Source organism: Ascaphus truei, unplaced genomic scaffold (genome assembly GCF_040206685.1).
Source record: "Ascaphus truei isolate aAscTru1 unplaced genomic scaffold, aAscTru1.hap1 HAP1_SCAFFOLD_759, whole genome shotgun sequence".
NCBI lineage: Eukaryota > Metazoa > Chordata > Amphibia > Anura > Ascaphidae > Ascaphus > Ascaphus truei.
The window spans coordinates 154,820-182,253 of NW_027457094.1; the positions used below are offsets into that span (position 1 = coordinate 154,820).

General features: G+C 44.3%; 2 protein-coding genes and 3 non-coding genes across 5 annotated transcripts in view; 2 read left to right on the forward strand and 3 right to left on the reverse strand.

The window, feature by feature from the left end:
* The window catches only part of LOC142486159 (uncharacterized), an 83,781-nt gene extending 78,466 nt beyond the window's left edge, over window positions 1–5,315 (forward strand). Inside the window, exons 32-35 of the mRNA XM_075584817.1 lie at window positions 2,600–2,704; window positions 3,319–3,408; window positions 4,341–4,403; window positions 4,501–5,315. Coding sequence (XP_075440932.1) covers window positions 2,600–2,704; window positions 3,319–3,408; window positions 4,341–4,403; window positions 4,501–4,886 — 644 coding nt within the window. The 3' untranslated portion in view covers window positions 4,887–5,315. The remainder of the gene's footprint in view (window positions 1–2,599; window positions 2,705–3,318; window positions 3,409–4,340; window positions 4,404–4,500) is intronic.
* A 2,373-nt stretch (window positions 5,316–7,688) lies between these two features.
* Window positions 7,689–21,486, forward strand: LOC142486160 (zona pellucida sperm-binding protein 3-like). Its single transcript, XM_075584818.1, has 8 exons — window positions 7,689–7,773; window positions 14,867–15,008; window positions 15,291–15,394; window positions 15,463–15,640; window positions 15,723–15,843; window positions 15,928–16,019; window positions 20,132–20,265; window positions 21,263–21,486. Exons 1-8 carry the CDS (start codon window positions 7,689–7,691, stop codon window positions 21,484–21,486), a joined length of 1,080 nt encoding a protein of 359 aa, XP_075440933.1.
* Window positions 8,749–8,889, reverse strand: LOC142486162 (U4 spliceosomal RNA). Its single transcript, XR_012798829.1, has one exon. It is a non-coding gene; the product is annotated as a U4 spliceosomal RNA (small nuclear RNA).
* TRNAV-AAC (transfer RNA valine (anticodon AAC)) lies at window positions 10,896–10,968 on the reverse strand. Its single transcript has one exon. It is a non-coding gene; the product is annotated as a tRNA-Val (tRNA).
* LOC142486164 (U4 spliceosomal RNA) lies at window positions 12,073–12,208 on the reverse strand. The gene has a single exon (XR_012798830.1). It is a non-coding gene; the product is annotated as a U4 spliceosomal RNA (small nuclear RNA).
* Window positions 21,487–27,434: the final 5,948 nt, after the last annotated feature.

A 27,434-nucleotide genomic window follows, 5' to 3' on the forward strand; every position in this document is an offset into this window, starting at 1 on the left:
AGTCAGAGAGAGAGAGAGAGAGTCAAAGAGAGAGAGAGAGTCAAAGAGAGTCCAATAGTCAGAGAGAGTCAGAGAGAGAGAGTCAAAGAGAGAGAGAGAGAGAGTCAAAGAGAGAGAGAGAGAGAGAGAGGGTCAGAGAGAGAGAGAGAGAGTCAAAGAGAGAGAGAGAGAGAGGGTCATAGACAGACAGAGAGAGAGGGGGTCAGAGACAGATAGAGAGGGTCAGAGACAGAGAGAGAGAGAGAGAGAGGGTCAGAGACAGACAGAGAGAGACAGATAGAGGGTCAGAGACAGATAGAGAGGGTCAGAGACAGACAGAGAGAGAGGGTCAGAGACAGACAGAGAGAGAGGGTCAGAGACAGACAGAGAGAGAGGGTCAGAGACAGACAGAGAGAGAGGGTCAGAGACAGACAGAGAGAGAGGGTCAGAGACAGACAGAGAGAGAGGGTCAGAGACAGACAGAGAGAGAGGGTCAGAGACAGACAGAGAGAGAGACAGAGACACACAGAGACAGAGAGGGCGAGAGACAGAGAGGGCGATAGACAGAGACAGAGAGGGCGAGAGACAGAGAGAGGGCGAAAGACAGAGGGTGATTGGGGGTGTGATTGGGTGGGTGGGGTGACAGGGTAATTGGGTGGGGTAATTAGGTGGGGTGATTGGGTGGGGTGACGGGGTGATTGGGTGGGGGGACGGGGTGATTGGGTGGGGTGATGTGGTGGGGTGACACTTCAGGTATCCTACACCTACACACGCACACACCCACACACACACACACTCTCTCATACATACACACTCATACACACACTCGTATGCATGCACACACACACCCACACACCCAGCATGTCACACACACACACACACACACCCAGCATGTCACACACACACCCAGCATGTCACACACAATCCCAGCATGTCACACACACACCCAGCATGTCACACACACATCCAGCATGTCACACACACATCCAGCATGTCACACACACACACACACACACACACACACACACACACACACACACATCCAGTATGTCACACACACACACACACACACACATCCAGCATGTCACACACACAGACCCAGCATAGCACACACACAGACCCAGCATAGCACACACATAAAGACAGATAGACACAGCATCCTTTGGACACAAGGAGGGAGGGGGGGTCGGGCGGGCTGTGGAGATGGTAATGCATGAGGCAGGGGGAGCACTTACTTCCTCTATAAACAACCCTGGAAAGGATTGAGGACGTCACTGCTCCTGCTCATATAGAGCAAACCAGCCATCCCAGGCGCTTCAAACACAGACCCAGCATAGGTCACACACACACGCGCACACACACACACACACACACACACACACACACACACCATGTCACTCTCACACACACACACACACACACATCCAGCATGTCACACACACAGACACACACAAATCCAGCATGTCACACACACACACACACACACACACACACACACACACACACACACACACACACACACACACACACACACACACACCATGTCACACACACACCATGTCACACACACAGACCCAGCATAGCACACACACAGACCCAGCATAGCACACACACATAAAGACAGATAGACACAGCATCCTTTGGACACAAGGAGGGAGGGGGGGTCGGGCGGGCGGTGGAGATGGTAATGCATGAGGCAGGGGGAGCACTTACTTCCTCTATAAAAAGCCCTGGAAAGGATTGAGGACGTCACTGCTCCTGCTCATATAGAGCAAACCAGCCAGCCCAGGCGCTCAGCACACACACACACACACCCAGCATGTCACACACACACACACACCCAGCATGTCACACAGACCCAGCATAGCACACACACACAGACACAGCTTCCGTTGGACACAAGGAGGGAGTGGGGGGGGGGGGTCAGTGATGGTGCGTGGGTGCGTGGGCTCCTGATTGGGATCGATGCCGGGCTGGGAGGGGGGGGGGTTAGTGATGCTGCTTGGGTGCGTGGGCTCCTGATTGTGATCGATGCCGGGCTGGGGGGTCGGGAGGGGGGGGGGGGGGGGGGGTTGTGATGCTGCTTGGGTGCGTGCTCTCCTGATTGTGATTGATGCTGGGCTGGGGGGTCAGGAGGGGGGGGGGGTCAGTGATGCTGTTTGGGTGCGTGGGCTCCTGATTGTGATCGATGCCGGGCTGGGGAGGATGGGAGGGGGGGTCAGTGAGGCAATGGTGTACTGTGGCAACGGTGTACTAACCTTCAAGCAGAATACAAAAGGAAGGATGATTCGTGTGCGTGGGCTTATATAGAGCCTGTAGCTGGCAAAAAAAAAAAAACCTTGCATCGCGCCAAGTCCCGTCAAACCAATCAGGAAGAAGGATTTTGAAAAAGTTTTTTTTTTTTTTTTTTAAACAAGCATAGAACCGCGTGCGCTGCGCGGCCATGAGGCTGAGTCGCCAGGAGGCCAAATCTTGTTGGCCCTGGCGACCGTATTTGTCGAGCACTGTATATATATATATATATATATATATATATATATATATATATATATATATATATATATGGTACTGTATATACTGTACATACACAGACTCTGACTCCCTGTTTTCCTCCCCTAAGAGCACAGCGATATATACCTTCAGGAAGAGAGTATATATGAGCCAGTGAGAGGGAGTCAAAGGGCAGAACGAAGATTGCGCTGGAGGCGAGCCCCACCAATCAGAGGTAAGGGGATGGAGCCAAGAGGGCACTGGGGGCTGGCTTCTCCAATCAAAGGTAAAGGGGTGGAGCCAAGACTGCTGGTCAGGGTCGCCGAAAGGGACGGAGAGATGGAACAAATGTCCCAGTCACAACGGCTCAGAGGTCCGAGCCAGCTGATGTCAGAAGTTCAGGCTGCTTGGAAGTTGAGCCAACTTCCTCATCCAGCCACCGGGCCCTCCACTGCTGGGAACTCCCTTCTCCCCACCCCCTGTTAGGTCCGGCTGGCAAGAAGTTTGCCTAAACATTCTTATCTGGCTGCCGGGCCTCAAGCTCCCCTCTGCTGTTTTCCATCTTTGATGACTAGTTCCCCCAGCTAGGTAAGATTATGAGTGCATTCTCCCTCACCCCCCTCCATCTCACCTACTCAGTTACCTGGGGTCAAGATCCAACACTCTGTCCGGGGCAATGGAAAAGTTTTTGGTGGTCTAGTGTACCAAATCTGAAGTGCCCTGGATTTTCCATGGTTACTTTAGCATTGAATTCCTTTCAGTCATTATTATTAGGGTGCAGAAAGTGGGAGTTGGGGAGATAGGGATCAGGGATCGGTAGTCATATGTTTAACCCTCATTTGTTTACAGGACGGCATTGGCGGCGCAACACTCTGCTTACCGCGCTGGCCATCAGCCTGGCACTGATCCTTGGCTTACTGGTGGTTGGCTTGACCAAGTGTACGTATACCTCTAGGACTATATAGTTACACTTGGTCAGTCTTTTGTACTGTAAGCAAAGCGACTTAATGACAGTAACAAGTTTAATTAGTTAAAGGGTCAGTCCCATGAAGGAGCAAAGTGAACTAATGACAGTGACATGTTTAATTAGTTAAAGGGTCAGTCCCATGAAGGAGCAAAGTGACTTAATGACAGTAACAAGTTTAATTAGTTAAAGGGTCAGTCCCATGAAGGAGCAAAGTGAACTAATGACAGTGACATGTTTAGGGGGTTCCCAGATAGGAGCAAAGTAATCTAATGAAAGTGAGATGTTTAATGAACTACAGGGTCAGTCCAATATAGGAGTAAATTGAACCAATGACAGTGACTGATTTAATGGGTTAAAGGGTCAGTTCCACGTAGGAGTAAAGTGAAGTAATGACATGTTTGGGGGGTTCCCTGATAGGGACAAAGTAATCTAATAAAAGATTATTATAGATTAGAGATAGTAATCTAATGAAAGTGAGATGTTTAACGAACTGCAGGGTCAGTCCAACATAGGAGGAAAATGAACCAATGACAGTGACAGATTTAATGGGTTAAATGATCAGAAACACCAAAGGAGATACAAAAGGAAGAATGTACCTCTCATATCCACCACCAGCTTAAGTTCTTTCAAATCTAAGGCTGTCTCACACTTTAATCTGGTCTGTAACTGTTTCATACGCTCATAATATATATTTTCTTTAACTGTGCATGCAATGTCTTGTATATAAATGTATACCTTGTTCATTTATGTAACTGTATTTGTAACCATGTATTATTTGTTTTACTCTGTGCCCAGGACATACTTGAAAACGAGAGGTAACTCTCAATGTATTACTTCCTGGTAAAATATTTTATAAATAAATAAATGTTCTACCGTGTATAGTGACAATGAGTATCTCTTGCAGACTCTGCTATGGCCACCGAGATAGAGGCGCTGAAAGAGGAACAACAAAGGGTCGTGGCTCTGGGTGAGTGTGTGAGAGCAATGGTGTCTAATCTGACACCTCTAGAGCTATAGAGTGCTGAGTCCCATCTGTAACTACCCTCTCCCTCTCTCCAATGCAGGCTCCTTCCTCATATATAATGAGGCCCACAATAAATGTGCTGATGTGCGTTCGTCCTCATCAGGCCGCCTAGAGATAACAGCCGCCACATGCTTCCCCCTGTCTTCCACCCGACTTTTTCGCTGGCTGCCAGGGGCCCAGCTCCTGAGTGTAAGGGCAGGGCTTTGCCTGGGAGTGTTTAACAAACCCCAACCAAACCTGGCAATTCAGTTCCTACCCTGTGGAGCCAAGGCTCTGAGCTGGCGCTGCACCAATGAGACGCTATTGGGCCTCCATGGGAACGAGCTTTACTTCAATTATGGGAATAACCCAGGGGGGCTGGTAGGATTTTGTTTGCTGGCAACGGGCCTTGGAGTCGTTGGAGAGCCCTCGGATCAGGGGGCATGAGCGATCTGCAGGAAGGGGGGGTCTGCGCTCAAGCCTGTGGGAAGACATAATATACTGGTACAGCTAATATAGACACTGAGCTGTCTCCCTATATAAAACAGAGATACGTATCTCTACTGTATATGAAAAAAATAAACTATCTCTATACCTGAATATACAAGCTGAGCTATCCCTCTATATATGTTCTTGCTTGACCTGAAGAAGAGAGAACTCTCGAAAGCTTGTCCTATGACATAAATTTAGTCCAATAAAAAAGGTATCACCGAATACTGAAGAACTCATTTATTCTGCACTATCGCAACTGGACTAACACGGCTATGTTCTGCTTTATATATATATATATATACAGTATATATATATATATACAAAAACTCTGCTAGAGTTTCTGTGACTGCCTGATGTATATCGTGGATTAAACAACTTTTCATTTTGAGTGTGCTGCGGATTTTATCTTTTTGTATATATATATATATATATATATATATATATATATATATATATATATATATATATATATATATATATATATATATATATATATATATATATATATATATATATATATATATATATATATATATATAGTGTTTGACAAACCTATACATTTGCTCGCCCCGGGCGAGTGGATTTAACCCCCGGGCGAGTAAATATTGGCCCAAGCAGCACACGTTTGGTACTAGGTGGCGAGTAGATTTTTTCATGTGGCAAGTAGATTTTTTTGGTGATTTGTCAACCACTGTATATATATATATATATATATAGTGGTCGACAAATCACCCAAAAATCTACTCGCCGAACAAAAAAATCTATTCGCCACCTAGTCCCGCCCTGCTTTAAAAAATAAATAAATTGAATAAATTCCTAGTAAAAACAACTTTCGTTTATTGACATAAGTTTATTTATTGTATTACATTATACTACAATTAGTCCTGGTTACGCGCTTGCATGCATGCACGTGCGTGCGTGTGTGTAAATGTCGGATTTACAAAAAAAAGCCAGATGTGAATGACTACTTTCCTGCACCCTTTACCAGTGTCTGGATGCCCCCGCTTCACAATATCTAAAGCAGCAATCCCACCTGGGATCTTACCTGATCCGCAGTCCCTCAATGTCCAGGTACCTCATTCCCACAATGTTATAAGTTGGAGGGGAGGCGTTCCCTACCTGTCTTCTGGGTTAGGGGGGATTCCGATGTCTCCCATTTGAAGCTTGAGAGGCAAATCTGGAAGAAAGCAGTATAGGTTATTTCGGAGTAGTATAGGACAGTTAAGATATATAGGGTAAATAAGATATCCAGATACAGAGAGGGGAGAGAGACCTAGAGGGAGAGGAGAGAAACCTAGAGGGAGAGAGACAGAGAGAGAGAGGGGAGAGAGACAGACAGAGAGAGAGAGAGAGAGAGAGGGGCAAGACAGAGGGGAGAGAGACAGAGAGGGGAGAAAGACAGAGAGGGGCGAGGGAGAGAGACAGAGAGGGGAGGGAGAAAGAGAGAGAGACAGGGGAGAGAGACGAGACAGGGGAGAGAGATGATACAGGGGAGAGAGACGAGACTGGGAAGACCAGAGAGAGGGGAGATGGGGGAGACCAGAGAGAGGGAAGATGGGGAGACCAGGGAGAGAGAGACAGGGGAGACCAGGGAGAGAGAGACGGGGTGACTGACTGGGGGGGGGGTGACTGACTGACTGGAGGGGTGACTGACTGACTGACTGGGGGGGTGACTGACTGACTGACTGGGGGGGAGACTGAATGACTGGGGGGGTGACTGACTGGGATACTGGTTGGGGAGGGGGTGACTGATTGGGGGGCACCTCTGGTGTCACACACACACACACTCCCATACACACACACACTCTCTCTCTCCACACACTGGGGGGGAGAGAGGAAAGGCCGCGACCAGCACCACCACCACCACGCTCCCTCCCGCCCATCTCCCGCTCTGTGGGACCGGGGGGAAGCGGGGACCTGGGGGGACATCCCTGCTCCCATCTCCCGCCCCGCGGTCGGACACAGGGAAAGGGGGGCACATCCCATCTCCCACCCCGCGGGCTGACACGGGGACCGGGGGAAAGCGGGGACCTGAGGGGACATCCCCGCTCCCACCTCCCGCCCCGCGGGCTGACACGGGGACCGGGGGGGAAAGCGGGGACCTGGGGGGACACAGCACCGGGATGGCTGGGGCTCGGCCCACCGCAGCCTCCTGGCCCAGGATAGCTACCTCGGCTCTGCAGGAGGGGGGGGTGCGTTGGTGTATGCGTGTGTGTCCCATCCCCATGTACCTGGTCCTGTCCCCGTTGCCGCTGACTCCGCCTCATGTCCTCTGCCTGATGTTGCCATCAGGAGCACTCTCCCCTCAGGCCCCGCAATACTCCTGGTGGCTCCTGCCTGACGGTGCCCCGCCCCTCCCACGCTCCTGTAGGATGAGGCTGAGGGGGGGGGGGCAGAGGGCTGATACTGCTCATGTGGCGCGCTGCTTTAGCTGCGCAGCCATTTTAAGTGCAGTTGGAGGAGGAGAATGCCAAAATGCTGCTCCTCCGAAACAACTCGCCAGGGGGTAAAATGCAGTCGCCCCGGGCGTCCACGGGACCGTATTTGTCGAAGACTGATATACATATATCTATAAAAACACAAAAAAAAACAGGCGCACTCATAGCGTATAAAAGTATAACAATAAATTTATGGAGTCAAGGATTTAAAAATACACACTCACAAACATAGCAGAATACAAAGCAGTTATGAGTGTAACTCAACCAGCCAGGCACGGGAACCAGATGATGGGTAGTTTCAGTGAAGTGTCCGGTCTAAATGGGCGACAGCAACCTCTGTAAGTGCCTCCGGAAATCAGCCAGACGCAGAAACCAGATGACGGATGACTTCAGTAAAATGTCCGGTATAGGTGAACTGTGGCAACCTTTGTAAGAGCCTCCGGACCAGGGGAGCACGAGGGACGCCGCTTTCCTCTCAATCAGGCGTCACACAGTGAGTTCTCGGCTCCAAATGCCGCGAGAACTCAGTGACGTCACTGGATTCAACCGGAGAAAGTTCCCATGCACGCAATGAATGACCGGCTGAGATACACATCCAAAGAAAACAATAAAATGCTGTGTACAAAGGTAGTGAGTGATGAAAAAACAATTGAACAATATCACCTCCACATAGTAATCTCTACGCGTTTCGTCTCAGAGAGACTTCATCGGTATATGTTTCATTGGTTTGACCTGAAAGCCTGACTGCGCAATAACAATTATTATTGAATTATTTTACAATGCATACTTATTCCAGGGGCTACTCCTACATTTTTCATTTGTATGCCAGTCTTCAGGGCATTTTCCCGTATCTCACAAAGTTTAGTCCACAGGACATTAAGAAATGACATATGTTCCGTTTAGGTTCTTGCTCAAGACCTTGATGAGGTGGGCAGGCTTGAATCATGTTTTGATCAAAAGATGCAACCAAATGACTCCTTTGTCACACAGACGTACCTTGTAAATGTAAACATGACACTAGTATGGTATTTGAGCCCAAATTGGTAGGAGAGAAGGATTTGTTCTCTTGTTTTCCATATATATATATATATATATATATATATATATATATATATATACGTTATATATATATATACACGTTAGGCCAATGGTTTTACCATCAGCAGTGACCCTTGTAAAGGGAGGAGGAGCGCGGTAATCCGTACAGTCTTCCACAATTGTTTGGCCAATTCTTTTCCTTGCTGCATACTCCATAAGGGCATTTTATGATCTTGTTAGTGATACTTTGCATCATAGGGGTAGGTTATCATCTCACCTGGTTCCAGCTTGGCTTAGTTTCCTAAAGAATGGCATTGTCTATATTTAAACACAAAGATCAGTCTCTCGTGAGACTGTCAAAAATTGCTAATGCTGACTATATTGCAAGTCATCACAGCGGGGTATTGGGAAAAGTTTTCAACTAGCAATAATCACGCCTCGGATTAACCTCATGGGCTATGATACTGCCACTGCGCAAAGTTAACTTTCTACTGGCTTAGTGAAACCACCAGCCCACAAGAAGCCCTCATTACAATGGTGGCTAGCCAAATGCAGGAGCTGGTTCAGTGCTATGGATTGTGGGAGTTAATATGGTAATTCAACTGTGAACTAGAAAGACTCTCTTGCAGTTCCACAAACAACCACTTGCAGTGTATCTGCATGTAAACGCTTCAGCCAGAGGTGTATTTGGGACCAAATACATGATATCTCCTCTCTCACCAGTGACCTGACTGTGAAATAACAATTATGATTGAATATTGCTATTTCAAACCTACTGGAAGTTGCTCGAAAACATGATCTCATATGAAAAAGAAATGTTTTCTCGCAGTGATATTCATGTCTAATGTGAAGGTCACACATTTAGACTTCAAAAAATAAAATCCATACAGATCAAATGAGCAACTTCAGTAGCTCAGGGACATGGCATGTACTTGCTTTTATATATGTAAATCTTCAGCACCCGGGTGGGTAACCCACTCTTAACACCAACGAGATCATAGCAGATATACACACTCGTCATGCAGATAGTATGGACTCATTCATTGTAGGTTTGGTAGGGAAATATATCATCAACATGGTTTGTGCATTATGAACATTATTACAACCACTTTCGACATAACACCCAAGGTCTCTGTGGCGCAATTGGTTAGCGCGTTCGCCTGTTAACCGAAAGGTTGGTGGTTCAAGCCCACCCAGGGACGCCTGTTTTCCACCTGACAGCTCTTTTCTTCACTTGTTCTGCCCATGGAATCAAGTAGCCGGGAAAACCCCGAAAACATTCACATCTCTGATTATATTATACCCACTTATCTCCTTCAAGACATTTATTAAGATTTTAAAATAGAATGTCTGATGACTAATTGTCGTTTCATGCACTAAACAAAAGACTTCTTTTTCTATGCATCAGTGTTGGTATCTATGAAGTGAAGTTGCTTGAGAAACGTGATGCCAGAACAAGAACTATATTAATACTGCTTTTGTTGTGGTGGAAATAGAAACATTTGGTGATAGATGAATCCTAGTGAAGAGCACAGGATTATCTGCAAACCAAGATGTGATTGGAAACATCTGGGGACAATAGGTCGAGTGTGGTCATTGAGAGCGTACAATTATTTCCCACCTAAGATTGCCTCACATGCGATAGATATGTCAATTTATAGATAGAAAGATGCGTTAACAGTTAATACCTGCAATCCTGTGATAACGCTCAGTACTCTAATGAACATAACATAACATGCAACATTCTAAGAATTCTGTTTCATATTCTAAATCAAAGAATCACTTGTTTGTATAGTGTCTGGTTTCTAATAGACCATATACAGTGTGAATCATTTTACAAAAACGTGTTTAAAAAATAAATTATATATATACATAATTTGGCAAATATTGTGGGATTTTTGCAGTTCTGTTTCATAAAAAGATCAAAATAAGTAACACAATTTTTTTTTGCAGAAGATGGTTTTGATCCATTGACCACATGTTAACAGAAGACTGTGTGCAAGTCCCTTATACTTGTTTTGTTTGGTGTTGGTAATAGACAATATACATAATTGTACAATGAAAAAACATTATATCAATATACATATATGAAAAGTTTGGCAAATAAAGTGGCATATTTGTAGTTCTGTGGTCTAAAATGATAAAAAAAAATAGGTAAATAACAGATTATATTCAAGTTTTCTTTTGTGTTGAGAAGATAGCCAGGCTCAACAGTATATTCCTCCTGATTCATATGCATCACTTTAATCTATTTAAATATAATAATCTCACATTTTCTAGGAGATAATTGATGCATAATTGAAAGATGGAAAGCTTTATTTTCATTCTTTATACATTAGCTTTCTTTTCCTCGTTTTGAAATATCTGAGCATTCTCTCGTATGTAATTGGTAGTAGCGCAGCAAAAGGGATTGCACAAATGACCTTATATCTAGAAATATCAGAACAAACTAACAATTTAATATAATTTGACTTTAAAAAAAGAAGGCTGTTTCTGCCCGGTCTCGAACCGGGGACCTTTCGCGTGTTAGGCGAACGTGATAACCACTACACTACAGAAACTGAGTTACACTGCAATTTGAATTTGGAAACCTGATGCGCAGTATTCTCACTTACACACTAGACGGTATTTCCAAGCATAAGTTGCTTGGCTCACACATGCACCCAGACAGTTAAAAGAAAGACTACATTTCCCAGCAGTCCTCTCACTCACGCACGCTGCTTGTCTAGGTGGCATTTCCAAGCATACCTTGCTTGGCTCACACATGCGCAGTTAATATTGGATGTGAAGGAAAGACTACATTTCCCAGCAGGCATTGCCAGCTTCGCGCATGCTCAGTCTTCACCAGGTAAAATATAAAACCTCAGTGTGGCTGCAGAACTGTTTGTTTCCCTCCCCCTCCCCCTCCCCCTCCCCCTCCCCCTCCCCCTCCCCCTCCCCCTCCCCCTCCCCCTCCCCCTCCCCCTCCCCCTCCCCCTCCCCCTCCCCCTCCCCCTCCCCCTCCCTCTCCCTCTCCCTCTCCCTCCCTCTCCCTCTCCCTCTCCCTCTGTAATTATTAGTGGGTGACTGTGTCCGGGACCAGGAGTGCAGCACTGTGGGGTCTGCAGATGAATCAGGGACATCACAGCACTGACCCCCTATGTCAGAAGATCAGCAACTTTATACCTTCCACAAAAAGATACATAAGCAATATCTAACCCAATATATATGTATCTCTTCCAATGTGTCAATTAAATGGGTTCAACATGTTCCTTCCCCCTAATCACAACATACTCTGCATCTAGATACTTATCTCCCGTCAGTATGTCTGCACATGACATTGGATACTTTGTACAAATCCTCACACATCCCTATTTCTATTATACACTGTTATCTCCCTCATCTCATTTAACATTTTATATAAAGTTCTGTGAGTAATCTTGCTGGAGAAACGTGGTGTCAGAAGAATAATTTTATTAATACCTCGTTATTGTGGCTATAACTGAATATTTTAATAGTTTGTTATTTAAACATTAACAGAGAATTAAAAGTACAAGCTTGTTAATAATTTCAGAACATTTCATTAATTAACATTTAAATCATTAGTTTTAACCGTTATATCACAGAACATCTAATCAGTAGATTTTTCAGACAATGTATTATCTATATTTAAACACAAAGATCAGTCTCTCATGAGACTGTCAAAAATTGCTATTGCTGACTATATTGCAAGTCATCACAGCGGGGTATTGGGAAAAGTTTTCAACTAGCAATAATCACGCTTCGGATAAACCTGGGATGTTCATTTTTTTCCATTTTATTTCCTACTGAGTGCGAATAGCCGTGCGGCTATTTGCACTCAACTGAACTGAGTGCGAATAGCCGAGCTGTTAGGAACACTATACTGTCAGTAGGTTTCTATGCCTCTGTGCCCCAGAAAAGCATTAGAAAGTCTTATAGCTCAGTGGTTATGCTCCAGGCCATTAGTATGGGAAACCTGGGTTCGATTCCTGGCTGGGATGTTCATTTTTTTCCATTTTATTTCCTACTGAGTGCGAATAGCCGTGCGGCTATTTGCACTCAACTGAACTGAGTGCGAATAGCCGAGCTGTTAGGAACACTGTACTGTCAGTAGGTTTCTATGCCTCTGTGCCCTAGAAAAGCATTAGAAAGTCTTATAGCTCAGTGGTTATGCTCCAGGCCATTAGTATGGGAAACCTGGGTTCGATTCCTGGCTGGGATGTTCATTTTTTTCCATTTTATTTCCTACTGAGTGCGAATAGCCGTGCGGCTATTTGCACTCAACTGAACTGAGTGCGAATTTATTTATTTATTTATAAAATATTTTACCAGGAAGTAATACATTGAGAGTTACCTCAGTTAAGTTCTACTAGCTCGGCTAGTCACACTCAGTTAAGTTCTACTGAGTGCAAATAGCCGCACGGCTATTCGCACTCAGTAGAAAATAAAATGGAAAAAATAAACATCCCTGCCAGGAATGGAACCCTGGTCCACTATGCGAATGGCCTGCTGCATAACCACTGAGCTATAAGACTTTCTGATTTTTTCCTGGTGAATAAAGGCATAGAAACCTGTTCATAACAGCTTGGCTATTCACACTCAGTTAAGTTCTACTGAGTGCGAATAGCCGTAAGGGGACAAGGGTTCGATTCCAGGCTGGGATGTTTACTGAGTGCGAATAGCCGTGCGGCTATTTGCACTCAACTGTGAATATCCACTGCCGTTTTTTTGTTTGTGTGTTTTTTATATATATATATATATATATATATATATATATATATATATATATATATATATATATATATATATATATATATATATATATATATATATATATATATATATATATATATATATATATATATATATATATATATATATATATATATATATATATTAAATAAATATTGTGCTTAAATCTAGTTGTCAATAGGATAATGATCCAAACTGATGTCTTATCCTATCCAGGTTTCATGTGTTTATCCTAATCCAGAACCAGTTATACCTACAGTACCAACTAGTCACATGTGACCACAATTGGCTATTACTGACCAGCTAGTAGGAATACAAAATGATTTGGATAGTACTGTAGTGATCTGGAACTGTAGGTTGTATTCAAATGATCTGAAGAAAAAGCTACAAAGCTTGAGCTGATAAGGGTCTTGACCTTTACAGTGACCCTTTGTAAACCTCACTGCATTTCTAAATGCATTATACATCCTGTAATATAAATGCATTAGAGTAGCTTCAACTTGATCCATTGGTCCAGTAGTTATTACCAGACCCAATAGTCTTGCATGTACTTAAAGCTGCAGTTCAGTCAATATCCTGCGTGTGTGTTTTTTTAATAAATCAGTTCTGACGTAAGAGAAAATACTTTTAGCATTTTCTGTTTTTAAAAAAACAACTTTGAAAGACCAATTTTCTTGTATTCTATTTTAACAGCCATTTGCTAAGGCACTGCCCCTTCATGTCCTGTCACAAGCCCTGGCACACCCCTTTGTCGGCCCTGCCCTCCCTCTAGCACATGTCAGTGCAGGAATGCTCATGAATATTCATGAGCTTCCACTGAGACAGAAGCAGAAGAAAAACATATGCCAGGTCTAATTATGTCACCAAATTTCGCCTATCAATACATGGAGAACGAATTGACCTGCAGCTATACAGTTCTTTAGGTAATTAGAGATTGCACACATGAAACTATTGAAGTAAAAAAATAAATTAAAAAAAAGACTGAACTGCAGCTTTAAATGGTTATCGGGACACTGGTCATGCATTCTTGATGAGGGGATGTTCTATTTGCTGTACTGTGATCTACTCTAGCATTATGGTGACTTGGCTGGAGTTAGCTGGCAGATATGGATTTCTATTAGGGGTAGATATGCAGCACTATTTAAACACCATGATCTCCTGGTTCTTAAATTGAAGGACTAGAAGATTCTCTGATATTGATTGACCATAGTGATCTAGTGATTCTTAAATGCACCTTCAAGGAGTCCTAGTCATGCACTTGGGATAACAAATGATTTGTTCATTTAGTGTATTGTCAGGGTTTATTTTATTTTATTACTGATGTCAAACCCATACATGTCACCTATAACAAGAATAAGAACTGTACATGTAACTAAATCATCCAAAGAACCTGTCAGATATGGTGAAAGCCCAGAGGGTTTTTTCTGTATGATCAGGAGCAGCATAACTCCATAGCAAATAGCACAGCCCTTCTCCCTCACCCTCTCCCCCTTTTTTACTAGATGTTTGAAAGGGCTATATAGAGAACTTTCAGGTCTACATTCCAACATCTGATAGGGACTCTGAAAATGGGATTTGCCGGAGAATAACTTCACTAACCACTGCACATGTGTCCTGCATAAGTCCGTACTAGAAGTTGTCTATGCTACTTAAGACAAACTGTTGGGAATGCAAATTCTTGGATCACTGGTGATATTGCCTGTTTAGGACTTGTCCTGTCAACCCTGCAGATGACCCCAGACTGGCTTGTATACAACACAAATCTGACCTATAGCCCAACCCCTTCAAGGAACTCTCCCATCATCAGGACCAACCCAGCTGTGGTTCTCATCCAGTGCTATTACCCCAGGTGAGTATTTCCCAAACAGTTGGATCACAATTGACATTTAATTATTGCCATATACTAAATTACTACCAAGGTGATTGTTCTTAAAACACATTGGAATTATGAAATTATTTGGGGTGAGTTTAATCTACTGTAAAATACAGTATCTGATTTGGAGATAAAGCACTCCAATCTGTTTCTATCAGAAGTTTCAGACTTTGATGTACTGTAGTCCTGCTGATTAAAAATAAATGAAGCCCCAAGCTGGTTTACGTGGCTGGTGATTCTTTGGTTTTATCTCTGCAGATATGGCAATGTGAGCAGCAAGCCAATCAAACCAACATGGGTTCCCTTTAGTTCTACAGTGTCTGTGGAAGAAAAGCTATCTTTCTCTTTGTACCTAATGACTGGTAAGTGCATGACCTTTTTGTAAGGGTGGTGGCTTGAATTTTCCTTAACCCTTTCTATCACCTTGTAGATGACTGGAGCTCTCAAAGAACCTCCACCGTGTTCCAGCTGGGTGACATCTTCCATATAGAAGCTTCTGTTGACACTGGGAACCATGTGCCTATGACCATCTACGTTGACAGCTGTGTGGCCACATTGTCTCCTGATGTAAACTCCAACCCCCGTTATGAGATTATTGCTCTGAATGGGTATGGCATTATTTGCAGCATTCCTAATCTGACTAGTATTTATCCCATGACTTTCAAGAATGACCATCTCTTTAATCCACAGGTGCCTGCTGGATGGAAAACTGGAGGATTCCTCCTCTGCTTTTATATCCCCGAGGCCTCAACCAGACAAGCTTCAGTTCATGATCGATGCCTTCAGGTTTACTGGGATAGATGCCTCCATGGTGAGAATTCTCCTTGCACTTTCATATAGGCAGCACCTTCTGGGGGATACTGCTGACATGTGAACACAATGTGCTTCTTCCTAGATCTACATCACATGTCATCTGAGAGCAGCTGCAGCCACTCAGGCACCAAACTCTCTTAACAAGGCTTGTTCCTTCAGTAAAAGCAGCAACATGTGAGTATTTGAGACCAAGTCACAAACTGAATGGCTATCTAAATACTATGATGCATTGGAAGAGCAGCACACACGGATTGTTCCGACTAGAACCATGCAGTCGTAATCCTGTTGGGCCATCAGACGTCTAACAACTTTTGTAGATTTGCTGTCCCTGTCATGTTTCAGCAGCTCTGAAGGTAAGAGACTCTGTCTCTGGCCTGTCAAATCCCCTGGATGGTGTAGATGCCTGAATGTGTCTACATTGTGAGGGGGAATACTATAGGACCTTATTCTGTCATCCAGGGATGTTGGACAGGAGATGTAACACTGTCCAGGCCACTTCATGACTGAATATGGTTATATGGTATTCCACTTCATGATGGACCCATATTTGGCATCTGTCATCCAGGGGTTGGAGACCAGAGACTACTTGTTCCCTTCAGAGCTGCTGCTGGGACTGAAGCCGTGTTCACGGCTCCTACATGAGGTTAGTATTTGCCTGTCAAAGGATTAATGTCGCTGGGTTCCCATTCAGAAGCATGAACATCCACAGCTTTAATCCTCCCTGATCTTCTTACATCTGTATCTTATCTGTATAGCACTGTCCATATGCATGGCACTTAACAGCAGTAATACACGACAATGACCGGAATAAGTACTACGTACATAAAAGTAACATTGGTAAATGACGTTCCTGACCATAAGAGCTTATCTTGGTGGTAAAAAAAGAAACTTGGTGACCAGAAGGGGGGTACAGTGTATAATATAAACTTACTATCTTTCTTAATTGATGTATAATTTAAAGCAAAGGTGATCTTGCATATTAAGGGACCTTCATACCAAGACATTATAATGTTGGTGCTAACGCATGTATATGAAGGGAGACAGAAAGAAAATGGGGGAGCACAGGTTGAGGGGTAGATAGAATATAGCAGACTTGGTTCCGGTATATTAATCCCTTAAACGATGGGCATAATGGTATTGTAGTGTTTAATATAATAGACGCTTACATGGCCTTGTGCAAATGCTGTCGCATCAAGGTTTCTTTGAATTTTCCCTTCTCTTGTATCTTGTTTCTTCTTTCTCCGTCTGTTCAACCTGTTTCCCGTTCTTTGGTGCAGTGTAACCCTCGGCATAAACAAATTGATAGGTAGAAACAGTGGGAAGCGGTAAAACAGACGAAACGCAGGTTCTGATATTAAAGCAGAAAAGACGGCAAACACTCACACGGACAAGTGAGTGCAGTCTTTTTGGGGGAGGTGTCTTTATCCCCTGCAAACAAAGAGGTCCTTCAAAGGGGAACCCTTCACTTGTACTGAACATACAGTGGGCATTGAGGGTTGAAGATAAGGGGGGGATACTATTAGTCACACGGCCAAGTGGGAGTGCACACTTGGATTGTTTTCTTTGGTGCTCCTCTTGCAGACACTGATCAATCCTCCAAGGTTAATAGATTCCTGCCACAAAGTAGTGTGGGCAAAAATGAATCTCCTTACACTCGTTTAAAAGTCCATGGTCTTTATTAAACACAATACTGATAAAATAGAAATGAAAAAACAGTGCATAGAACAAAAAGGGGATCCAAGCACTGAAAACAGTCAGTCCTTTAGGAAATAGTACAGGGCGCGTGGTGTGCAACTCGCTGTCTCTGCGTCCGGATACAGTGTTGTGCGTCCGTTGTCCCAATCGACGGTGGCCGCAAAAGGTTCAAAACACTAGGGGGTTTCAAGCTCTGCGTTTCGCCCTTTCTTGGGCTTCCTCGGGCTCCGGACTACGTGTTTTCAGTGCTTGGAACCCCTTTTTGTTCTATGCACTGTTTTTTCATTTTTATTTTCAGTATTGTGTTTAATAAAGACCATGGACTTTTAAACGAGTGTAAGGAGATTCATTTTTGCCCACACTACTTTGTGGCAGGAATCTATTAACATTGGAGGATTGATCAGTGTCTGCAAGAGGCGCACCAAAGAAAACAATCCAAGTGTGCACTCCCACTTGGCCATGTGAGTAATAGTATCCCCCCTTATCTTCAACCCTCATTGCCCACTGTATGTTCAGTACAAGTGAAGGGTTCCCCTTTGAAGGACCTCTTTGTTTGCAGGGGATAAAGATACACTAAAGAAACCAATCCAAGTGTGTATTCACACTTGGCCGTGTGAGTAATAGTATCCCCCCCTTATTTTCAAATTTTACTGCCCACTGGGAGTTCAGTACAAGTGAAGGGTTCCCTTTTGAAGGACCTCTTTATTTGCAGGAGACAAAGACACCTCCCCCAAGACTGCACTCACACTTGTCCGTGTGAGTGTTTGCAGTCTTTTCTGCTTTAATATCAGAACCTGCGTTTCGTCTGTTTTACCGCTTCCCACTGTTTCAACCTATTAATTTGTTTGTTCCGAGGGTTACACTGCACCAAAGAACGGGAAACAGGAGTGAACAGACGGAGAAAGAAGAAACAAGATACAAGAGAAGGGAAAATTCAAAGAAACCTTGATGCGACAGCATTTGCACAAGGCCGTGTAAGTGTCTATTATATTACACACTACAATACCATTACGCCCATCGTTGAAGGGATTAATATACCTGAACCAAGTCTGCTATATTCTATCTACCCCTCAACCTGTGCTCCCTGTTTTCTTTTTGTATCCCTACTTCACTAAGGATCCTGGATAGATCCTTTTGGGGTTTCTTAGCGTCACAGGAAGAGACAAAGAAGCGGAGGGAGACCTTATGAACTTCTAAGGACGACATTTTCTGTTTATATTTCCCCCACCCACATAATATTTAAAGGTAGCGCCCGGGTTTATCCTACACATGTACATGAAGGTCACTATGGGACTTCCTACATCGCTCATTGCATCATGCTGAATGCCGGAGCCAGTTTAAATGAAGTAAATATAAATTGGTATAATATTTATGATGGCCATTGTTCTTTCCCAGGCTCACTGTGGCTGAGTTGAAACAGGCAGCTAAACTCATCCCTTATCTGCAAAGTCATTCCTTTAAGCTTCTGTAGACTTTTTTTGTTAGGTTTTAATTCAATATAAAAAGAACAAACAAAAGGGGGGAAATCTTGAAGGTTGCTGAATTATAGAAGGTGAAAAGACAAAACTTTTCTGGGGAAATCGGTGGTGTGATTACACACTGGCTGCTGGTTTGAAAAGGAAGTGTGCTTGCCTATGAAAGCAGGGAAGGGACAGGGACTGTACCAAGTAGCAAGGGGAGGAGATGCAGTCCAACTCATTGGAGAAAAGGGAGGGCTGCCAACGCAACAGGCTTAGGAAGTTGCATGGTAAAAACTAAGGCTATGGGAACTGCAGCCAGGCAAAGAACCCATACTGGGAACAGAGCGGCCATACTACTGAAAATGTTACCCTGCTGTACAGTATATACTGCAGCACATTGTTGGTTGATTATTGTAGCAACTTAGACTTCAATTTACGGTAAAAACCTCCAACAGGGGAGAGCTGAGACTAGTTTCCCAGAGGCTGTGGTGGGGGCTGGCCATTGCAAGTTGGGCCTAACTTCTGCATCCAGCTGCCATGCCTCTGGTTGCCACTGCGAGGCCTTGGCTTTCCCCAGCTGCTGCCTGCCTCTTCCCACACTGGGCCTGTGTCAGAAACTGGATGTGCCCAGAAGTCCAGCTTCTGATGTTGGAAGATGCAGGGAGTGGTGGTGTCACCTGGAGGTAACTGTATCAGGGGTATGTAGTGGTGTCTATGTGGGGGAAATTCTGTGTGGACAGAGGGGGGGGTTAATGAGCGATATGAGAGGGGGTCGATGAGACTGAGGGGAGAGACTGAATGAGGGGGAAGACAAATACCTGTGTGAAACGGGGGGGCAGGTTGACACTAATTCTGGGAAATCTGTTGGCGGCCCTGCTCCCCAACTGGAACCAAGAGGGTTCTGGTTAAATATATTGGTGGAAACCAATGGGATGTGCAAAACTCTAGTGTAATTAGTATGTACTTTAAAAAAACCAAGACTTTCAGTCTGCCATGATGGAAGTGCAATATAATTGGTGCATTCATTTGACACGATTCCATTCATAACGCTTGATCGTCGGTACACCTGCCTAGAAGTGAAAACTGTGGTTCAGTGCCATTTGCTTCTACTGTATATATCTCTCTACACAGTTGGTCCCCTGTGGAAGGTCCCAGTAACACATGTAGCTGTTGTGAAACGGGAAACTGTGCAGCAACCGCAGGACAGAGCAGAAGAAATAACCCTCCACAGAATAGAAGACCTTGGAGAAGAGAAGCGGCACTCGGTGAGTGACCTTGTATTCTGCTTCAGACTTTACCTTCTGGCTATGGTTAAGATGGAAGGACATGCTGTGATATCAGGGCAGAAGGTGGTACGAATGGGATGACTTATCCACTGTTTCAAATGGGCACATGATCTGTGTGCTTCTTTAGTGGCCAACTACCAGTCATTGGTTGTAATGTGTAAATTTAGCCAGGGGTTATTTTAAATGCAAGCGCACTCATGGGTTCAATCTGTCTTGAGGTAGCAGAATAGTGTTTATCAAACTGCAGATTATGCTGGTGTTACCCAGTTAACACAGAAAATATTGCTTGACTTGCCATTGTTCCCCATTATTGTGACATTGTGTTAATGGGTGCAATGTCTTCTACGATGTTTTAAAAAGGCCATATTACATAAGCAGTTCTATTCCACAAGACACAGAGGGTTGTCTTTTAGCACTAGGAGTCTTATGAAATAATACTGCCTGGTAAATATGGGCTAGAGTCCTAAAGATATAAAGATGGCCAACTTTTGTTGGGTTGTACATTACTTGACCATGGTACTAATCTCTGTTCTATGCTGTTGCCAGCTCTATTCACCCAGATTACCTGACCTATCCTGTTAAAATGCAGATTGAGAACCTCCACAAACCGGAACAATGCTTGCTACATGTGTATCTAATACCCAAATATCCAAGGATGCTATAGGTAGCCCGCTCCCAAGTTTGTGTTTTTTTTTTAGCAAGCCTGGTTCCTTGCTAAAGTTAATATTTGAGAAGGTCTCCTGGGTGGGATGGTCCTTTGTTTGGAATTATAGCTTCATTCCACATAAATTTTTGGTTCATAGATGTGTTCAGCGCTTTCAGAACATCTCTGGTAAAGGAAATACCCATATATTTAAAGACTGGGAAATAAAACTTACTGAAGCTTTTGACACTGTCATATTCACCAGATGTAATATCCATTGGTTCTACCAACCATTCTCATAACTGGACTAAACTATTTCTGTTTTTGTTACAGGCCCAGACTCTGAGCAAGCATTTGCCACTCTGGGCCCCCTGCTTGTCGTCGGCCCCCCTCACAACAAGGCATCTGCAACAAGGCAGGAGTCCAAGCAGATGGCTGAGATTTGGATGTTGGTGGCAGTGGGTGTTTTGTGTCTTGTTGTAATTTCTACTTGCATTATTGTGACTGTATCACGTATCTCTAAGAGGAGAGTGTTTCTGCAGACTGTGCAGAAATAAAGCTTTTCAAAGTATTACGGTGCCTGGTAATTGTTTTCCAACTCTTCCTATTAATGAATCTCTCTGATTCTTGTTCCTAAACATACTTTTTCTATGGTCCATGAATCTCCTCGTTATCCCAGTAAGTCAGTGGATGTGTGAGATTTACTCCTGAATCTCTGCCCTTTCCTGTCACTCTACAATAAAATTTCACATGATTTCCCAACTTGACAATTGCAAAAAAAATGTATTTGGCCTTTCTGTCTCCCAACTTCACTATTCAATGTGTATGTTACAGATTAAATTCCCAAGTTTCTATAATGTGGGGAGCAGCCAACTCAAAGGGGCCCAGTTTGAAACCATTTATTTTTAAAGGAGAGGAGGCTTTTCAAATGTAATGGTCACTATTTCAATGGGGTTTACCCACTCCAGGGACACCATTATGATCAGTCAATACATGTTGCGTTTTGAGTGGGTAAAAAGTCATACAATTCCAGTGAGTTGGACCATGTCACCTATTTATAAACGTGCTTTCAATCTTGAGCATAGGGAAGGCCGTGCTAACTTCAAATGATGCACGGATTGATGTATGATCTTGAGCTGTTGGCTACACTTGTATTAAGATCTTCATTGGATAAATCTAGGAAATTAAATCCCTGTAGTCTACAGTAATTTAAATAGAAATAAAGGACTTCAGCCCACATGTGCTTGGCCATGATGTGCCCATAGCCCCTATTCTAAGACTAGAGGATACTTTATACTGTTGGGTCCTTTCTGATGCTTTATGGTTATGGCTAGAAGGGAACTAGCGGGTGTATGGAAATGCAGAGCTGTAGAGTGGTATTGCCTGAATATTTATGAAAATGTATTTTGGTAACTGGGGGTAAGGCTAGAAGGGGTTTGGGAAAGCCTTAAGAAGGGCTACCACTCTGTGACAAAGGGCAACAGCAGGTCCAAACATGAGACGGGACATGGTTTAAAACTTCACCAATGCTTTGGTATGCATATCTTGCCATGACCTTCTCTGAAGACTGCTTTGGTCAAAACAATACAGCACACTTATGTAGCCCTCTTTCCCTCTAGCATGAAGGGACTACTGGTGCAGGCGATACCTGTAGGCTCAGAGAGCTGAGCCTCTGCCACTGGGAGCCTGGGTTAACAAATATATAAAGTGGCAGTGCCTCTACCTGCACAGGATCCCAATTATATGAGAACCCCAAACAGGAACCAAATAATAACAGCTCACAGAATATGATATATATATCTATCATAATCTGTATGCTCATCTGCATGTCTTAGGCAGGTCTGCAACCCCGCCTTTCCCCAGCATACAGCACTTCCACTGCAGCAAGGGATTCTGGGAAATGACATGCAAATGAGCACACAGTGTCACTTTTTGCCTCAAACCATTTTTAACATGGTTCCCTATAGGCTTAAGCTTGCTGCATGGTCACAGCTTTGAGCACAGCCAGGTTAAGGTGCATACCCAGAAAACCACCCACAGACAGCTGTTTCGACCTTTATGGGTCTCATCAGTGTGGGGTTGATTTTAACTGGGTATTCAAAGAGGCTATGGGATAGGCTATACCATAATACTGAGTTAAGTTATGGTGAGTAAAAAAAGTGACAAAGTGACAAAAGTGACAAACTCTCCACAGTAAAGCATATAGCAACTGTAAATATTATTGTATGTTCATTTGCACGTCTTAGACAGGTCTGCAACTCTGTCTTTCACCATTATCACCCAGCATACAGCGCTTCCAACGTTATATATATATATATATATATATATATTAGTCCAATGAACCGCCTCTCTTGGGCAGGTGGAGGAAAGAAAAATAGCAGGTGGAGGAAAGAAAAATATCAGAACACCAACCTTGGTATTATCAAAAAGCTGTATTATTGAATATGGACATACAATAAAGAAACAGAGTAGGTACAATTTATTAACCCTACGCGTTTCATCTTTTAGTAAGACTTCTTAACAAGTAGGATTAACACAGCAGGGACCTGTGCTGTGTTAATCCGATGCGCCATTATGTCTGCAATGGACCATCTCGGACCACCACACGGCATAATGCAAGATTTACCCAGGTAAATGTTCGAATAACAGCCGCTGCATCTGTAACATAGCTGGCACAACATAATAGAATGGGACTGAGGCAGGGGGAACAACAATCCTGTAAAAATACAGTGTAATAGAATCATGATTAGAGTTTTGTACTTTTATAGGATTGTTTCCCCCTGCCTCAGTCCAATTCTATTATGTTGTGCCAGCTGCTTTATGTTACACTTTTGTAATTACATTATTGTATGTGTTCGTTATCCAAGTTTAAGCCGTTTGGCCTATAGTCACTCCGATCCACTTGTTAAGGGTGGTAACTGATTCAATTAGTAATCATCCAATTTGGGCAACATAATGTATGATTATTACATCATCCTTAGCCTCTGAAGAAGTCGCCCCCACTTTCTGCGACGAAATGCGTAAGGATTGAGCGCCATTGGCTGTTCCATGAACCTGTTTCATTGGTTCTCTGCTACTATAACGGAGGGGAGCTGTGGAATTGCAGAATCAGGAGAGCGTGTATCATTGTACCCGGGGGGCCGTTGTGTGGACGCACACCATCGGAGGTGCCCGGCTGTGGAAATGGAAGATCTCTACACGCCTCCAGCTACGGGATAGGAGCTCCATACCGGCAGACGAACAACAGGAGACCGATGCCGATACCGATGCTTATGTCCAATGTGCATGTTCTATCGAATTGCTGTGAGTGAGCTGATTTTAGCTCGTGTTAATAAAACCTTGTACTATTTACACTATGGAGCCCGCGCTGTCCCTTTTTGTTTTTTAATCTACTGTATGTGTGTGTATGTGTGTGTATGTGTGTGAGATGCTGGGTATGTGCGTCTATGTGCGATGCTGGGTATGTGTGTGTGAGCGATATGGTGTGTGTGTGAGCGATATGGTGTGTGTGTGTGTGTGTCATATGCTGTGTGTGTTATGCTAGGTGTATGTGAGAGAGAAGCTTGGTATGTGGGTTTGTGATCCTGGGTATGTGTGTGTGTGTGTGTGTGTGTGTGTGTGTGTGCGCACGCGCAATATGTGTGTGTGTGTAAGAGGGTGCTTCAGCTTCCCCTCTCACTTTTCCCCTCTGCTCTTTCTCCCTCCGCCCCCCCCCCCCTCTCTCTCTCAGTTGCAAGTTGGGTTTTTCTTCATTTTATCCAGAGGAAACAAGGCTCCTTGGCCATGCCTCCCTTGCTGATGGCACATGCTAGATATAGTAAAAACATTATACTCTACATGGAGTGTCCATCCATGTACAAAAGAAGGGGTATTACACACCCTTCTCTATAGGTTTCAAATATAGGGCCTCATGCAGTAAAGTCCGATAGAAATTATCGGCAGGGTTTTGAACTCGCCATTTTTTTGCCATGTTGCTCTCACGGTATGCAGAAAGGCCCAGTGAGAGCAACATTTGCAAACATGGCGAGTTGCCGGCGCCGACATGACCTGCCCTCCGAAAAGGGCTCCCCCTGGTGACTTTTATCTGCTGCAGAGAGATCCGCCTCTATCTGTGCAAATCTCGCCAGAAATAAAAATATTTTAACATTGAAATGTTATTACTAGCGTACGTGAGCAGAAGGTCTCCGGAGCAGAACCACGTTGGTTTCAGGTCCGGGGACCCCCTACTTCCTGAGATACAGGCCCCGTTATTGAATTGTTGCTGGACTCCAGAGTGCTTCATGCTACACTACCGACACACTTTATTAAAGTGTGTCCGGTTCCGCAAGCCGGGAGATTTCCCGGCTTGCTAGTGGCCGCCCCTCGGCGTGCCGCGCGTCACCGACGCGCGGTCACGCGTCATCGGGAGCCTGCGCCCCCTGCACGCGCGTCCAGGGCTTCCCGAGGGAGCCCTGGTGTCCCGCGATGTGGGGGACGGCGGCAGGGGGTTCCGGGGGACCCGGCAGTGGGAGGGAGAGCGCCCCGATCGGAGGGCGCTCTTCCGCTGCTTCGGCGCGCGCCCGGCACCCTCCGGCGCGCGCCAGTTTACTGCTGCGGCAGAGAACGGGCAAATGCTCGAATAAACTCGGCCGCAGCAGTAGGAGGAAAGTTCCTGCGGGAATTAATCTGTTCTTGGCAGAGTCCTGCAGGATGGAGGCGCTGCAGCAACCTGACGAAAAGTCTGCACCCCAAGCTCCCACCAACCATCGCAGAGACTCAGCCTCCTGGGAGCCTACAGGTTAGCACCATAACACTCGTAACATACCATCTCCCTAAGTTGGGGGTGGGGGGTGTTACATAGAAATAATATTGTGTGTGTGTGTGTGTGTGTGTGTGTGTGTGTGTGTGTGTGTGTGTGTGTGTGTGTGTGTGTGTGTGTGTGTGTGTGTGTGTGTGTGTGTGTGTGTGTGTGTGTGTGTGTGTGTGTGTGTGTGTGTGTGTGTGTGTGTGTGTGTGTGTGTGTGTGTGTGTGTGTGTGTGTGTGTGTGTGTGTGTGTGTGTGTGTGTGTGTGTGTGTGTGTGTGTGTGTGTGTGTGTGTGTGTGTGTCAGTTCCAGCAGCATTTGTTGCAGAAACGGCTTGTATTATGGTTCTTTGATACATAGTTACATGACACATATACTGAGAGCTGATTATATTGGTTTATGTATCTGTATTCATTGTAGCCACACTGCGTTTACTTCCTGACTGCTGATATATTTTATGTGAGGGATATATACTTCCAATAGGGCATTTTGGGATTTAGCTATTGGGATCTGCTTCATAGAAACTTGTATAGTATTACAGTGTACTGAGTGGGATTTGGTGGGTTCTTGCTATTTACTGTAGCTATATGGATGCCTTATAACTACAATTTCCTTATGGGTATAGATATGAGATGATACACATGTTCATACTATTCTTTGCTACTGTATGTGAGTACATGGTTCGTCCTATATAGCTCTGCCCTTGCTATATACGTTCATGGAAGATCTCTCCATTGTATATCTACTAGTTGTCTGCTGCGCCACTTATACGTGGGTTTAAGTTGGTTTGTTTTCACCTCCCCCTTATTTAATTTGATGTAGGGGTTATTCATTTTGTTATCTGAGGTGTTCACCTACTTATTTATAGGCGGCACCCACTCCTATTAGAGGATTTTATTCCACAACATATTGTATGTCCATGATTTACACTTATATGTTCATTAAATCTTTTTTGTTTTTTCACTTTTAGTCCTATGTGGACATATATGTTTTATATGTCAGCCGATGGTCAGTCTCCGGTCATGGAGCGTTTGAGTAATTACTCATCTACTCAATACCACAGCGAGTGCTAGTTATAGGAACTTTTTGGGGTTCTCTTTGGACCCACCTTGATAAAGTGTGTGAGGGATGCTGGATGTGTGTTTGTGTTTAATTGTGTGTGTGTGTGTGTGTGTGTGTGTGTGTGTGTGTGTGTGTGTGTGTGTGTGTGTGTGTGTGTGTGTGTGTGTGTGTGTGTGTGTGATGCTGGGTATGTTTGTGTGTGTGTGATGCTGGATATGTGTTTGTGCGTGTGTGATGCTGGATATGTGTTTGTGCGTGTGTGATGCTGGGTATGTGTTTGTGCATGTGTGATGCTGGGTATGTGTGTGTGTGAGTGATGCTGGGTATGTGTTTGTGCGTGTATGATGCTGGGTATGTGTTTGTGCGTGTGTGATGCTGGGTATGTGTTTGTGCGTGTGTGTGTATGTGTGTAATGCTGGGTATGTGTGTGTGTATGTGTAAGAGGGGCTCTACTGCTCCCCCTCTCACTTTTCCCCCTCTGCTCTCTCTCCCTCTGCCCCTCTGCTCTCTCTCCCTCCACCCCCCTCTCTCTCTCTCTCAGTTGCAAGTTGGGATTTTTCTTCATTTTATCCAGAGGAAACAAGGCTCCCTGGCCATGCCTCCCTTGCTGATGGCACATGCTAAATATAGTAAAAACATTATACTCTACATGGAGCGTCC